Here is a 16,389-nt window from a genome sequence, read left to right on the forward strand (position 1 = left end):
TTGCTATTTTTAATGGACCTTCAACAGACCAAAATTTTGTTGTTTCCATTTAATATCTGAATATTCATACTGAGGTGGACACTGCAGAGCAGTCATACTTACCCTGCACTTTTATGTGGGAATATTGGTATTATGAAAGGTCCCTGAACCTGAGGCTAGAAGACCTGGTTCAGGTCCTGTCTCCTTTCTAATGATATGGCCTAGAGCCAATCACTTGACTCCTCTGGGCCTCCATTTTCTCATGAGATAATAATGCTTGCATTTGTATTGCACACAGTTGTGAGGATCCAATGAGACACTGTATGTAAAGTGGTTTGTGAACTTATCCCCTATGTTTATTTCTCATTTTTAAAAATTTAAATATAATATAAATATAAATAAAAATAAATTTAAAAATTAAAAACTTTTTAAAAATCAAAGAATTGATGTGAGCCACACACATGTGTGTGTGATAGACTTGTGTGTGATAGACACAAGAACTTGAAGGAGGTGGGAACAATTGGAGTTTGTCTGAGCTGCTGACGCCTCAGGAGATAACTGATTGAATTCCTAGGAGAGGAGAGGTCTGGAGGAGTACAACTACTCCTCTGTTCCAAAAACATTTGTCTTTTATGTGTTTACTACTATCTGTGAACAGGACAAAGACCATAATTTGAGGGATTACGTATTGGCAAATGAACATGGCAGAATTCCGGAACTTCTCCAGGAGGGGATGCTTACTCTAGCTACTCTAGAGAATTTCAGAGTTGAATATGGGTGACCGAGGGAACTGAGGGTGCCTTTATTAGGGCAACATCAAAGAAGATTGGGTTTTGGGGAAAATATGATGGATATGCTGAGTTTGAGATGCCTACAGGACATCCACTGAGAACTGTCTAATAGGCATCTGGTGAGGATGGACTGCTGCACAGGAGAAAGATGAACTGGAGAAATAGATTTGAGAGTTAATAATATAAGGGATGGTAATTGAATCCTTTAAAGCTGATGAGGTCACCAAGTAGGAGTAGAGAGAAAAAAGGGTCCCGGGCAGAGCCTTAGGATAGATGAAACATGGATGATTCAGCAAAGCAGATTGAGAAAGTGTGGTCAGACTAGTAGGATGAGACCTAAGATAGATCAATGTCATAAAAATCCAGAGAAGAGAGATTTCCTTGGAGAAGAGAGTGGTCAACAGTGTCATGTTCTAGAGAAAGGTCAAAAAGGATGAGGACTGAGAAAATATTAAATTTGTCAATGGAAGAGAACGCATCATTGGCTGAACTTATTGATTCATGCTACTCATTTTAAAAATCCCTTCCACAAATTATGCAAAGGTTTTTGTTGACATTCAGCTAGTAAATTTCCATCTTCCCTAATGTCAGTCAAATGTCCTCAAAAACAAATTAGATGATGCTTCATGTTTACATTTTTAGGTCAATTATTTTTCTTTTGGGGGTGAAAAATAGAAATTGAAATTCTAATATTTTCTTCCCACACTCCAATTCATTATCACGAGAGCTTTGTACTTTGGAAACCACTGCTCTATTTGGTCTTTTTTTCTTGCCTTTTCTTTTTTTTAAAGAAGGCAGTGGCAGAATATGTCCTTTAAAAAGGACATTTTTCATCCTAATTCAAATGCTGTACAGATTTCCCTGTGCTTGGCTATGCATGTTAGTTACAAGTTACGTTTTTCTTTATTTTTTTCAGGAAGGCGAAGGAAAATACTTTTTAATTGAAAACATACATAATTTAATAGTAAAATGTAAAAGAGAAATAAATTATGAAGGTCAGTGGCTTTTCCCCCTGTGATATATGTGGCACAAAACTCAAATCATTGCTTGGAATATTGGAAGTTAAGATATGTTTGGTTCTATCTCCCTTATTATCTCACAGTGATAATGATGATAATGATATTTGACACCAGACTGTGTTTAGAAGAAAGTTTGAGGTTGAGGGTATGAAATAAAAAGCTGCATTGTTACTAATAACAACTCATGCTTACTTAGCACTCTGCAGTTTCAAAATACTTTTACACCATTGAGCTGATGGGTTCCTCACAACTCTATGAGGTGGGTAAGGAAAGGAGTCAGGAAGACTTATCTTCTTGAGTTCAAATGCGGCCTCTGACACTCACTAGCTGTGTGACCCTGGGCAAGTCACTTAACCCTATTTGCCTCAGTTTCCTCATTTATAAAATGAACTGGAGAAGGAAATGGCAAACCACTCCAGTATTTTTGCCAAGAAAACTCCAAATAGGATCATGAAGAGCCAGACATAACTGAAAAATGACTAAACAACAACGACCAAGGCAATAGTATTATTCATTTGGGGGGATTTCCCTTCATTTTATTTTCAGAGAAATAGAAGTCCTAGCTATTCTTGCAGCTGGAAGGCTACATTTGTGACTTCCTGGATGAGGCATACTATTGTGTAGACCAGGGGTGGGGAAAGCTGTGGCCTCAAGGCTGCAGGTTCCCCACCCCTGGTGTAGACTGTAGCAGCTTGTCAACTCTAGAAGCAGTTCTGGCCATCCTGGAATACTTCTGACAGTAGTTTCTTACCCTGATCTTAGGTGAGAGGTTCCCAAACCTCCTCAGTTCACAGTGCCCTTAATATCTCCATAATTTTTTCATGGCATCCATAGGCCAAAAGAAATCCTGATCATTCTGTTTATTCAATGGTTAGGGCCAAACCCAGTGGAAAAAAAAATTCAGATAAATTGAAAGAAAAATAATATTTTAATTTTATTCTTAACCATAATTATTAATGAGATTCACGCACCTATTGGAAACAATTTAACTTCTTAAGCCTTGGAATCCCATTGGACACTACCACCCTTCTTTCCTCTTCCATATTAATTTTCATGTGGTACTTGCTTTTATTTTAGCAGGTAAAAACCCAGCTTCTCAAAGACAGGACATTACTAATGAAAAAGTTTGAGGAGTTACTGGACACTCATGCTATTCCTCCTGGGTTATTGGTGATGGTTGGTGAGGGGCCTTGCATTCATGACACACATGGATTACTTGAATGAATTAAATGTTTAGCTTGGAGAAGAGAAGACTTAGAGAGGAAATTACTGCAATTATACTTTGCATACTTTTCAGATATTAGAATGGCTGCCATGTAAAAGAGGGAATGGGGCAAGAACAGTGGTTCAGAATTGGAAAAAAAAATAAAATCAACCCGAAAAAACCCCCAGAAACAAAAACAAAAACATTTAGGCCTGAGGTAAAGTAGAAACTTCTTATCTTGGAAAAGTGTTAACCTCTGTGGTTTTTATTTTTTATCCTGCTACTATGTTGAAGCTATTATCTCAATTGGTTTATTCGATCTTTATCAGTTTTTAAATAAATTAGAATGTTGTACCAAATACGGTTGGTTTTTGCTTACCTTTATGCCATTCATTTCTTTCTCTTAACTGCTATCACTGGCATTTTTAGACTTATGTCAAATAACAGCAGGGAAAGGGCAAATCCTTGCTTTACTCCTGTATTTATTAAGAAACTTCTTGTGTTTTACCCATTGCATGTAGTCAACCTGTTGCTAGATTTAGATTTTAAATGTTTTCTTTATCATATTAAAATAGTTCTATACCTATGCTTTGATGGATTTTTTTTTAGCATATTTGAGTGTTGTACTTCGTCAAAGGTGTTTTCTGCATTTATTGACATAATCACGCTGTTTGATGTGTTTTAGTTTTAATATGATTAATGATGTTAATCTTTTTTAATACTGAACCATCCTTGCATCCCTAGTGTAAATCTCAGTTGGTCATAATTTTAAAATATACATTTCAATAGTTTTTTTTTCCTGGGTTCTTATTGCAAAAGTTTGAATCAATTTCATTATCTGGGTCTACAATTCTTTTTCTTTGCTTTATCCTTCCCTGGCTTAGGTATTATACCATATAATCCTCATAAAGGAACACAACACACAAACACAAACATACACACACCCTAATGATTAGAGCTGTCTAGCAGCATAATGTAGTCTCCCAGGAGTAGTAGCTTCCCCCTCACTGTATATCTGGTTGATCATTTGTTCAGTAACTTTTAGAATGAATTCTTGTTGAGGCATAATTTGTACTAGCTGCTCTCTGAGTCACTTCCAATATTGAGAGTCTGTGGAACTGAGTGCCAGATGTTAGCCTGGAGGTTAAGTGAATTGTCCAAAGTCTCTTGACTCATTGGGAACAGGGCCAGGATTTAAGCCCGACTTCTGATGGCATCCAATCCCATGTTCTTCCCATGGCACCATCTTGCCATAGGGTCCCAAGCCAGCAGGCAGTCTGTAATTCTCAGTTATAATTGCTGACAATGTAGTGATGCCAACGTTGGGACTGTCTCCAGGAGGAAGTGTTTCATTCACTGTTGCTTATTCTTCCAGACTTGTAATCTACTACATTAAAATGTTGTTCTACGGATATGTAATTAAAGGCTTACCCGCTACTATTTTTGCTACATGATTTCGTTGTGTTACTTTTTTCAGTTTCTCTCTTCCCTGAATTCTGTGGTTTAGTTTGCAAGAACGGAGTGCAATGACAGGGCAGGTCAACTGCCAAGACCCAACTCTATCTCCATTTGGGTTTCTTTTTTAATTATAACCATAGTCCTTGCTTCAACTTTGATTTTACCAAGGAGCAGGGTTTCATTCTGAGATACTGGAGGGACTTATTGAGGCAGCCCAGTTATTATACAGAAATCTTTTCATTAATCACATTTTATGGAGGGTCTACTGCAGTTAGGATGCTTCATTAGCTCCTAAGGCGTGACCCCTGCACCTGAAGAGCTTACGGTCTAGCTGTAAACATACAATTAGCGCCTTGGTGTCCTTTATTATAAAAGGAATGAATGGGATTTGATATCAACCTCATTTACAGTTGTTGACTTAACTTTTGACTTTGCTGAGAAGATGAAGGGAGTGTTACTTGAGCTTCCTTGACTTCCTTCCTCTTTTCCTCAACATTTCTGTTTCATTATTTGTGTTGTCCTTCCTTATGATCCCATAGGAAGGGGCTGCTCCTACTCCTGCTGATGCTAATCCCTCAGCTTTGTCCTTGATTTCATTTACTCTCACTTCCTAGGATCTGGCTCCTACAGTCATCCCGTCTTTATAATGTAAATTTAAAGTCTTATTCTCCACTGTCTTCTTCCCTTCTACCTACAGATATACTCATAAGCAGGTCTATCCAATCCTAAAAAAAGATTCTCCTTTTTATCCACCTGTTCAAGGCATCTAGGTAGTGCAGTGGCTAAAGTACCAGTCCTGAGTTCAAATCTGGCCTCAGACACTTACTAGCTATGTGACACTGGCAAGTCATTTAATGGCTATTTGCCTCAGTTTCCTCATCTATAAAATGGGGTAATAACAACACCCATCTCCTAGGGTTGTTGGGAGGATCATTGTTGTTGTTTGTTCTTTGTTTTCTAAGAGGACCATGACATCAAGAAGGTGATGTCATGACTTGCAAGTGAATTGGATTTAAGTGAGGCAGGGCTGTACAAAGTCACCAGCCTCACTCTCTCCTAGGGAGCCATCTGAGTCCAATGGCAAGATATAGGTCGGGATGACTGGAGATGGTCCTTGTGAGGATCAAATGAGGATTGTAAAGCACTTAGCACAGTGCTTGGCACATAATAAACACTATATAAATGTTAGCTATTATTATAGAGCACTAGACACGGGGTCAGGAAGATGAGTTAAAATCTGAACTCAGATACTTACTAGTAGTGACCTGGGCAAGTCACTTAATCTTCTCCTACCTCAGTTTTCTCATATGTAAAATGGGGATAGTAATAGGGTACATGTCCCAGAGTTGTTGTGAAAATAAAATGAAATTGTATTTGCAAAAAGTGCTTTGCAAACCTGAAAGCCTTGTATAAATACTGGTTATTATTATTATCACATTATTATCTCTACCACTTACATATTCTTTATGCTACCATCAGACTGGACTCCTGACATTCCTGGAACATTGCCGTGCTTATGTTCTCCATGCCTTTGCTGACACTGTTCCTTACTTCTAGAATACCTTCCCCCTGCTCTGTGCCTATTGAAATCCTCCCCATTCATTCTTCAAAGCTCAGCTCAAACGACACCTTTCCAGATCCCCCTTAATGCTAATGCCTTCCCTCAGGGATTGCCTCCAGTTTATCCTGTATACATCTTGTGAGTGTGTAGTTGTTTGTGTATTGTATATTGTCTCCCCTGTTAGATGGTGAGCTTCTTGAAGGCAAGAACTATTTTTGTCTTTCTTTGCATCTCCAATTCTTAGCACAATGCATGGCACACAACAGGTATTTAATAAATGCTTATTGACTTGATGTAGCTACCACTAAGCCTTCTTTTCAAGCACTTTTGCCTCTCTCGTATATTTATTATGTAATGTTTTGTGTTAGTGTTATTTGTGTCATACCTTCCCCATTCCCCACCCCGAATTAGGCTTCAAAAGCATGGGGAAATATTTTAGCTAAACTTTGTGTCTCACTCCTCTAGCATCTGGTTCACCACTCTGCACACAGTAAGCACTTAATCAATGCCTGCTAAGTTGAAGCATTTTTAGCTCTGTCAACTGTCAACTGCTCCCATTACCTGCTCCTTCTTATTTGTATAAATATCCACTTGTGTATCCTGATTGGGGAAGATAATTTTTCCTAATCTTCCTTTCCTGTCTCCCTCCTCCCCAGTATAATCCTCTTCCCTTCTTTTTTTCCATTCTTCTCTTAACACCATCAAGACATCACAGAACTCCTCCCAGGCCTCTGAATAATTAGACTTCATCTATGACCCTTGATGATGAGAGGATTCAAAGGAGACACATGTATAATTTCTTCATTTTCAAATGTAAGAAGTTTATTCTTTTTAGTCCCTTGTTGTTTATTCATGTTTACCTTTTTTATGTTTCTCATCACTTTTGTGTTTGAACTTCAAAGTTTCTATGCAACTCTGATTTTTCATCAGGAATGCTTGGAAGGTCTATTTCACTAAAAATCCATTCCCCCCCCCCCACAGTGTATCATTATACTCAGTTTTCCTGGGTAAATTATCTTTGGATGTAAGCCCATGCCATTTGCTTTCTGAATATCATATTCCCAATTCTCTGCTTCTTTATACTGGTGACTGCTAAATTGTTTGTGATCCAGACTGTGGTTCCTCAGTACTTGAATTCTTTCTTTCTGGCTGCTTGAAGAATTTTACTTTGACCTAGAAGCTCTGGATTTTGGCTGTGATATTTCTGGAAGTTTTAATTTTGTGATTTCTTTCAGGAGGTAATTGGTGGGTTCTTTCTCTTTCTAATTTGCCCTCTGCTTCTGAGAGGGCAGTTTTCTTTTAAGATTTCTTGCTGTATTATGCCTAGGCTTTTTGTTGTTGTTGTTGTTGTTGTTTATGGCATTCAAATAGCCCAATGAGTCTTCAATTTTCCCCCCTTGATCTGTTTTCTAGGTCAGTTGCTTTTTCAGTCTTATGACTTTGTTTTAATATTTCTTATTGTCTCATGGAGTCATTGGCTTTTATGTGGCCCATTCTAATTTTCAGGGAATTTTTTGCTTAGCCAAGGTTTTATACCTTGCGTGCTAAGCTGTTAATTTCCTTTCCAATTCTTTCTTCTATGGCTCTCATTTCTTTTCCTTTTTTTCCCCTCAAGTGCCCTCATACCATTTATAAAACATTTTAAACTCTTTTAAAAAATTGTTGCTTCATCTTTTCCAAGAATTTGAGTTGAATTTGTGCCTAACCTGTGTTCTTCTTTGAGAATCTGTAGATGTTTTAGAGTCATTGTTTTCTGCGTTTGTCTTTAGCTTCCCTGCCAATATAATAGCTCTTTATGGTGGGATTTTTTCCCCCTCATTCTTCCAGCCTATTTCTTGACTTCAGACTTGTTGTCAGGGCTGAACTCTGATGCACTTCTAGAAGGGAGCTCTGGGCTGGTCCTTTTGCTGATTTCTTGGCATATTGAGTGTTGCGTTATTCCAGATCTCAGGCTGGGGATCAGTAAACATTCAGTGCTCCAAAAGTGATCTGATCCAGGGCAAAGTCTGATTACAGAACTCCCCCCTACCATTCCCCACCCCCATTCCCAGTCCAGGTCTGAGCCTGTAAGTTCTTGATCCAGATTTGTCCTTGAGCAACAGTAAAAAGCTGCTGGACTTAGCCTCTTATCAGTCAGCCGGAAAATTTTGTTGGTCCAGCATGACAGCCTTCAGCTTTGGTCTGGGATTCCTGCCCTGATTATTCCTCTGCCGGTAAGGCTAGATGTTGGAACTGAGTCTACTCCAGGGATCTGGACCACACTGTTGCTATTTGTTTCTGAACTTCCTCTTTTCTCAGTATACCTCCCTGGGCCTCCCCACCTTGACACAGCTCCCAGGCATAAGTGTCCCCCTTAGTCTGCCCAGTATGTGTGATCCTGAACTGGGTAGTTGATGATACAGCTGCCACTTGGCACCTGTCCCTGTAGTGAGTGTCCTGAGTCTGAGTGTGGCATGCTGGGGTGCTCCTCATCTACGGTATCTACAGACCCGTCTGCTTCTCTATGCTGACTGGGGCTGGACAAATCATTCCCTATGACTTTTTATGCATTTCCTATCAGGAATTGCTCTGGGGCATTTTCTAGATCTGTTTGGAGGAGGTTTTTCTATTTTTTTTTTGAGGGAAGAGGGAGGCTTGTACTGTTTCCTATGATTCCTCCATCTTGCTTCAAATCCCTTAGTTCCTATCATTTGCAATCTTGCAGCCAGTTGAAATGAAATAATCCCAACTCTCATGGAGTTTACATTTAATTGAGGGAGACAACATGTACATAAATAAATATATACAGAAGAAATACAAACAGTTAAATTCTAGGTAATTAGGGAGGGAAGCCACTTGCCATTAGTGTGATCAGATAGATGGGTAGAACATTTATTAAATGGATACAAGCAAAAAGGCTAATCCTATCCTCAAGGGAGAAGATAACATATAAAGGAGTGTTTGAAAGTGAAGGGTGAGGATGGAGACAAGGTGGTGCTTGTGCTATCTTGAGGAAGAGAGGGATTCTGTGAGGCAGAGATGAAGTGGAAATCCATTCCAGTCATGGCCAATGCAAAGGCATAGGTGATTCAGTGTCATATATGGGGATTAGAAAGAAGGCTAGTTTGGCAGGATTGTAGAGTTTGAGGAATCATATATGACCCAGGCTGGAAGGATAGGATGGGATCAGGCTTTTAATGCCCAACAGAGGAGTTTGCATTTTATTCTAGAGGTAATAGGGAGCTACTGGAGTTTATTGCACAGGGGAGCAATATGGCCAGATCTGCACCTGAGGAAAACCACTTTGATTGTTGTGTGGAGGATGGATTGGAGTTGGAACTGATTTGGGGCAGAGAGATCAGTTAGGTGATTTTTGCAATATTCTAAATGAGATGTATCAAATTAGAGTGGTGGTTTTGTGGGTAGAGAAAAAGGAGTCAGATTTGAGAGATATGTAGGTAGAAACAACAGCTCCTGCCCTCAAGAAGCTTACAGTCTAACAAAGAGCCAAGGATAACACTGACATCTTTGAATTCCAATGACTGAAGAATGCCATCAATAGAAACATGGATTTTTTCTTTCTAAGCATTGGGGTGGGTTTGGAGAGAAATGTCTATTTTGGATACATTGGGTTTGAGATATTTCTGGATCTTCTAGTTTGAAATATCCAAAAGGCAGTTGATGACGTGGGACTGAAGGGTTAGAATAAAGATTGGGGATGGCGATGTAGATTTATCAATCCCCTGAATTGAAATTATAATCAATCCCGTGAGAACCAATAAGGTCGCCGAGAAAGAGAATGTACGGAAAAAGGAAAAGCACAGAACACATCATGGGGAACAAAATACTATGATAAAGCCTCAGGTAATCAGTTCATTCATTTGGATGGCCTGTTCTGGGAAACAGAGTTTTACTGAAAACCCCCTTTGTGCTGAAAATTCTCTCGTTTGAAAATCTAAAATGTATTGGTTCACATTTTTGCCTTTGGAAGTATAGCATGTTGGATGTAATTGAATCTCTTTTTGTTGATTCAGGCTCTTGCAGTGTCCCAGGCTTCATTCGTTACTGTGATCACTATTCTACAGCATTGTGTCTTTACCTGCAGGCTGTATGACCTCTGCTTATTGAGATAATACAGAAGGGAATCCTTTTCTGGCAGGGGCTGGACTTTGAAGTCCTTTCTGACTCTGAGTTACTGTCATTCTGTGACTGTAGAAGTTAGGACTAAACGTGTAATGTTATCAGCATTTTCTTTGGAAGTTGTGGAATTTTTAAAAAAAAATCTGACATTTAATTATTTTTGTTTCCCTTCTTCCTAAAATGTGGAAGGAGAAAAAAAATTCTACTTGATGAGCTTTCTAGTTAGATGGACTTCAACTAGTCAAGGTTTTATTCTTTTCATCTCTCTATAGGGTTACACACACACACACACACACTTCATTATTAAGTTTTCTATTTTATTCAAATCATGCTCTGGTAAAGAGGCTGTTTTTGTTTTTGTTTGCCTATCTATGGACTCAGAGCCCCATGTTTGATATATACATGTTTGGTCTCCTATCTTATTTGTGGTAAAACTCAAAGATAATATGAGAACACCAGAAATAATATGTGACTGGCAGAGGCGTTCAGAAAACTTGCTTGATTTTAAGCTTTGAAAAGTGGTGAAGGAATACTAAACACAAAGATGAGAAAGCATGCTTGTTATACAACTGCTGCTATCACTGCCTCATCACCAAGTTGTCATTCTGCTTCTCACTGATATGCAGCTGCAAGCAATTTGACTGATTTTCTTTAACTGTGGTGAATTTGCAGCCATTTAGTTAAAGGCATCATCAGAGCCATAACTAAGGCAGGACAATCAGAGTTTTGCCACATGGCATTGAAATCTAAAGGCACAAAATTAAAATAATTATTTTAAAAGAGTCCACAATACTGAAATTTGTTCCATTAACATTTTGACACTTATGCATTACTTCAGCAGCATAGAAACTGGGCTTAGCCCTTAGTTAGCAAGAATGATTAGTTTAAAATAGGAGGCTATCAGATAGCTTACTTCCTCTCCTCCCTGGAGTGTTTTGCCCTATTCCCTACTTGGTAGTAATCTCCTTAGCTAGGGTCTTATGGTGTCTCACTAAAAAGGGTTGTAGCCTAGGATCTCTGTTGACCTCAACTGGAGTGGAGAGAGTTTCCCAAGTTTTCCCCTCCCAATAAGTGGAATTTTTCAAATTTCCTTTTTGTCTTACTTTCACACATGAATTCCAAAACTGATTTGAGGGCATCTATCATGCTGCTTGCTATAGGCCCCCAAACTGCTAGCTATAGTTCTGGGTATTATACTGACCAACTGTGTATGTTTGATATTGTTTTTTCCTATCGTGTTATAAGTATCATTATCCACAAATAATTAGCGAGAGCCTCCTATAGATAGACTACAGTGCTGGCCTTCTGGGAGAAGTATAAGTTCAACCTCTTCCTTTAGGGAGCTTACAACCCAGTTTAGGAGACATCTAAAAAGATAGTTATCAATTTAAGAGAATACTGGGATATTTTTAATTGAAGAGTCCAGACAAGTAATGTAGAAATTCAAGAGAAGGACAAGACCCGGATTTTTGAAGCTTCCTACTTCTGCCTGTGGGAAATTTTAGGGAAAGGACTTTTATTTTTCCTTCTGGGTATATTTTTCATACCTAAAGTCACCAAATCAAGTCAACAAGCATTTTATAAGTGTTTATTATGTGTCAGGCACACTGTGAATTAGAAACAACTTTAATTTTGTATGATACTTCTCCCAAAGTTCATTAAGACTGCAGTTCAGGGTAATTAGATTAAATAAATACATAATTGAAAAAAAAAATCAACCAATACAAATGTTGATCCATGTAAAGAGAGTTCCACAGGCAGGGTTCTCCAACTTGGATTAGTGGCCTTACTCATGAACATTTCATAGTACAAAGGGATTAGTTAATAAATGTACCTATGGGCCAAGAGTAGCCTGGATTCTAGATTCAGACATCCTGAAACTTTTCACTAAATTCTATTTAAAGAATGAGCAAATTAATGGAATGGTTGAGGGGACATTTGTGGGAAAGGAAAGGCTCTGTTAATTTCTCCAGGTAGAATAAAAAAATCTTGGTGCCAAAGTAACAATGACTATTTGTTCCATCTGTTGGATCCATATGGTTTGTAATTCATTGTGAGCACTCTGTTGACTCTTTAAACTTCACTAACTCTGCCTCAGTTTTTCTTTCTTTGGCAAACATCTGGCATTTTAAAAAGGAACTTGTACAGAGCTTGCATTCTAACATCTCTTACCCTTGATGCCACCAGGAGGCAAATATACTGAAGTCTGAATATGATTATGTGAAAAATTCATTTTCACAGAAGCCAGGGAGACCTATTTGTGAACACCTGGGGAGTAGACAAGACGGAGGTACACCCCAAACTTTAAAATGCTAAATTCCCTCACAAGTTTCTCTCCTTACTGTTAGCAAGGATTCCTTGGGGAAAACCATACTGGGGTATGGGTCTTTTCTGGGGAATGGAGAATTAGATTTTATGAAAATTTGAATCACACAGTTTGTCTTTTTTATCTTCATTGATTTTGATTTTTAAAAACACAGATATCCAGCAGAGCAAAGCCATGTACCCAGTGGTTACCGACTCCACAGCTGAACAACAAGAGTGAACGAGAGTCCCAGTGTCTGACAAGTGAATTGGAATTTCCATTAATACTGTCATGATGTCATGGTTAGAGTATGGGACTTGGATTCAGGAAGACCTGAGTTCATATCTGGCTTCAAATTTATTATCTGTATGACTCTGGGCAAGTCACTTAACCACTTCCTGCCTCATTTTCCTCATCTGTAAAATGAGGATAGCACCTATTTCCCAATGTTGTGAGGATAAAATGAGATCATTTAATATGTGTGTATGTGTGTATGTGTGTGTATGTGTGTGTGTGTGTGTGTGTGTATACATATATATATATATACACACACACACACACACACACACACACACACATGCACTATCTCTATCTATCTGTCTATCTATCTTCCTTTTAAAATCTCAAAGTGCTTCATGACCATTTTGGTGGTTATTATTATTATTGTTATTAAAATCACTTATACACTCTAAGTTGGCTCCTAAATGGTTAGAGATATTCTTTCTGTTTAATTCCAGGGACTGATCAAGAATATTTCTCTCTGCTTTTATAGACTGTATGTTTATGGGGTGGGCAGTTAGGTAGAACAGTGGAAAGAATACATAACCTACATCAGGAAGACCTGAGTTCAAATATGGCCTCAGGCAGTTACTAGCTTTGTGATTCTGTGTGTCATTTAACCTTGTTTGCCTCAGTTTCCTCATCTGTGAAATGAGCTAGAGAGAAATGGCAAACTACTCCAGTATCTTTGCCGAGAAAACTCCAAAAATGGGTCATGTCGAATTGGACATGACTGAAAAAGACTAAACAACAGTAGTGTTTATGGGAATTACAGGAAATACATTTACCACATGGGCTTCTGGTTTAGGATTTGTAAGTTAGCCTCATAGGGTTGGAAGATCCTATAGTCTTCCACCATTGGGGTCAGGGGTATAGATTTAGCTTCTAAGATAATGTACATTGAACAGGAGGCAGAAAAGGAAGAAATTTTGAACTATTTTTGGTCTCCCACAGAGTTTTCCCTATGATGATGACTACTGGACTTTCTTGAGATGCTTGTTCATTTTCTCATATGGCATAATGACCACTTTGAAATCTCTAACCATATTTAGTTCAAGGTGGCTAGGTCAGTTGGGGAAGATGAGAGTCATGGGAAGACAAGTTGGGATTGGGAATTGCTATATCCCTTCCTATCACTACAGGGAAAATGTACAATTTCTACATCATCTTCTATGACTCTTTCTCTGGCAACCCTTTCCTTTCTCATCTAAAGTTGAAGTGGACAGGGAAGATGAACCAGAAGGCTCCTCCCTGAGACCCAGAAAGGTGTTCAATAATCACACTGTTAAGAAATCATCTGTCTTACATGGTATAGTTTCAGGCACCTCCAGTGTAAGGAATTTCTTGTGGCTAGTGATGACCTTGGACAAGGCAAACACTAGTGACCAGTGTATGAAAACTAGAGGGTGAAGTTCTCCCATGTAAAGAGGACAAGCTGTGTGAAATTACAGACTGACTGCAGCTCCGAGGATTAAGAATCCTCCACTTTTTGGAGCTTACTTTCAAATGCTTTCCAAAGGATACAGTCCCACATTCCAAATTAGTTGTTCTACAAAAACAAACAAACATGAATGAGAGAAAAGAAAAAGAAAGGAGGTAAATACTTTCTCTTCACAGGACTGAGTTCTCAAAATTTATCAAGCACTGTTACTGAGAATTTCCCTTTGTCAGAAGTTTAAAAAAAGTTCTACGTACGTATGTGTATATTTGTAACATTATATATATATATATATATATATATATATATATATATGTGTGTATATATAAAGTTCCATATATATATGAAAAATACATATATATGTAATATATATGATAATTTAATTTACAGAATTTAGAAAACCTAAGAGTATGTATACTCTTAGGTTCTCTAAATTGCTGCATACAGCAATGCAGTTTATTTTGAGTTCCTTTTGACATTCGAGCTAAGAAATCTGATTCCTTTTTTCTCTCCTCCACCCAAACTCATTTCATGGGATATGCCAATTTTCAGGTAACATAAGCACCCACTGTTCCTGGAGGCTTCTTTTAATTCTAGAGGAGCAGTGGGTTGGCTGGAAAGCATTTTACTGCATTTCATTGGCATGTAGACTGTATACATTGGCATCATCTTCGAGCAGATTCATCTCTCCCTGTCTTTTTCCCTACTGAATCCAGAAATGCAGAACAACTTGAATCTCATTCAGGATGGACTCTGGCAGAAGTCTAGCACGACAGAGCTCACTCTAAGTGGCCACCATGACTTAACGAATGGCCACTGAAGCTTTTGCTCCTGGCTCTGCATTCTAACATTCCCTGCATGAATGATGATGAAGCATTGCTTTCAAAATGGAATATATGTATATATGTAAATATATATCATATGGCTTTTCTTCTGTAGTTTTCCTCCTTCTTGTTTGTTTTATTGTAGGTTCGGGATACTCACCACTAGAAGATGATGAAGATGTGTTTTCATACCCTAGACAGAAAGGTGAATGCTTTGCTTGTATGCTAATGGAGTTCTGCTGATGCCAGGAATGTTCCTCTCTCCTCCCTTCTGAGCAGACTGAAATAAAGTGACCACAGGGCATACTTAATTTCTGGTGAGATACATGCACAAGGGAGAGCAGAGGAGAATATCAAAGTGTTTCTCCCCTGCTGGTCATTTTATTCTCCTAAGCCAATTTCTTCTGTATTGCTCTTATTCCTACCAGAATGTTCTATGGCTTATGGAAATGAAAATCAAGCTGAAGGGAGTCTTTCCCCGATTCCTATGTTCCACTGGGAATGGTGAATAATTCCTAAGTCAGGGGAAATGGAATCTGGAAATGGTCCTGCAAAGACACTGGGAGTAAGGAAGCTTGATTTTCATAAGCTGGTTGAGAATGCTGGTTTATTAATTGAGCAGTCAATCAACCAGCAAGCAATTATGATGCATCTGCAGTATGCCAGGCACTGTGCTAGGCTTTGGGGTTACACCGACTAAAGTGAAACAGTTCTTGTCCTCAGGGATCTTATGTTCCATCTTAACCCCTGAAATGATGAATAAAGTGTACTCCCAAAGGAAAATATAGCCTGGTAGATAACCACGCTGTACTCAAATTAGAGAAGCAATTCAGGCAGTCCCAACTAACTAAATCTTTCTCCCCTCACCACCAGGACCAGGTAAGTGTGCTTGATAAGGGGCATTTCTTGCTGTTTGTTTGTTTGTTTGTTTTTTAACTTCAGGGAGACCTGGGACAAAGACAGAATGTATGTGTTTACATTCTGAAATCTGACTCCTCTCCTGTGGGAATGATTTGAGGAAAATTAGTTAACAAAGTTCCACCATGGCATTTTCCCCAGGGAACCTGTCCACATTTTAACAAGAGGACAGTGTATTGTACTGTTCTGCTAAATCTGACATCTTGAGAGTATTAGAGTAATGCATACTAGCTCTGAAACAAGTAAAATCCCACAAGTCACAGCTTCACAAGCTTTCCAGTAGATTGAAGTGCAATTGGGGAAAAAATCAGAACTATAGGAGGAAGTATGGCATGGTGGATATAGAGAGTCAGGAGAACCTGGGTTCAAATCCTGTTTATGTCCCATCTGTCTGTAAGTCACTTAACCAGTCAGAGCCCCTAGCAACTCTCAATTAAAGTTAGAGAATATTTGCCTATCCTCATTAGTAGAGAGAACTTCCTCTCTACTCCGTA

The 16,389-nt window shown here is 38.6% G+C and overlaps 1 protein-coding gene across 2 annotated transcripts in view; it reads left to right on the forward strand.

Moving 5' to 3' along the window:
• The window catches only part of SRPX (sushi repeat containing protein X-linked), a 95,823-nt gene that overhangs the window by 40,479 nt on the left and 38,955 nt on the right, over positions 1-16,389 (forward strand). For both annotated transcript variants that reach the window (XM_020979631.2, XM_020979630.2), the window contains exon 2: positions 15,123-15,182. In XM_020979631.2, coding sequence (XP_020835290.1) covers positions 15,123-15,182 — 60 coding nt within the window. The remainder of the gene's footprint in view (positions 1-15,122; positions 15,183-16,389) is intronic.

Source organism: Phascolarctos cinereus, unplaced genomic scaffold (genome assembly GCF_003287225.1).
Source record: "Phascolarctos cinereus isolate Bilbo 61053 unplaced genomic scaffold, phaCin_HiC Scaffold_726;HRSCAF=1367, whole genome shotgun sequence".
Taxonomy (NCBI): domain Eukaryota; kingdom Metazoa; phylum Chordata; class Mammalia; order Diprotodontia; family Phascolarctidae; genus Phascolarctos; species Phascolarctos cinereus.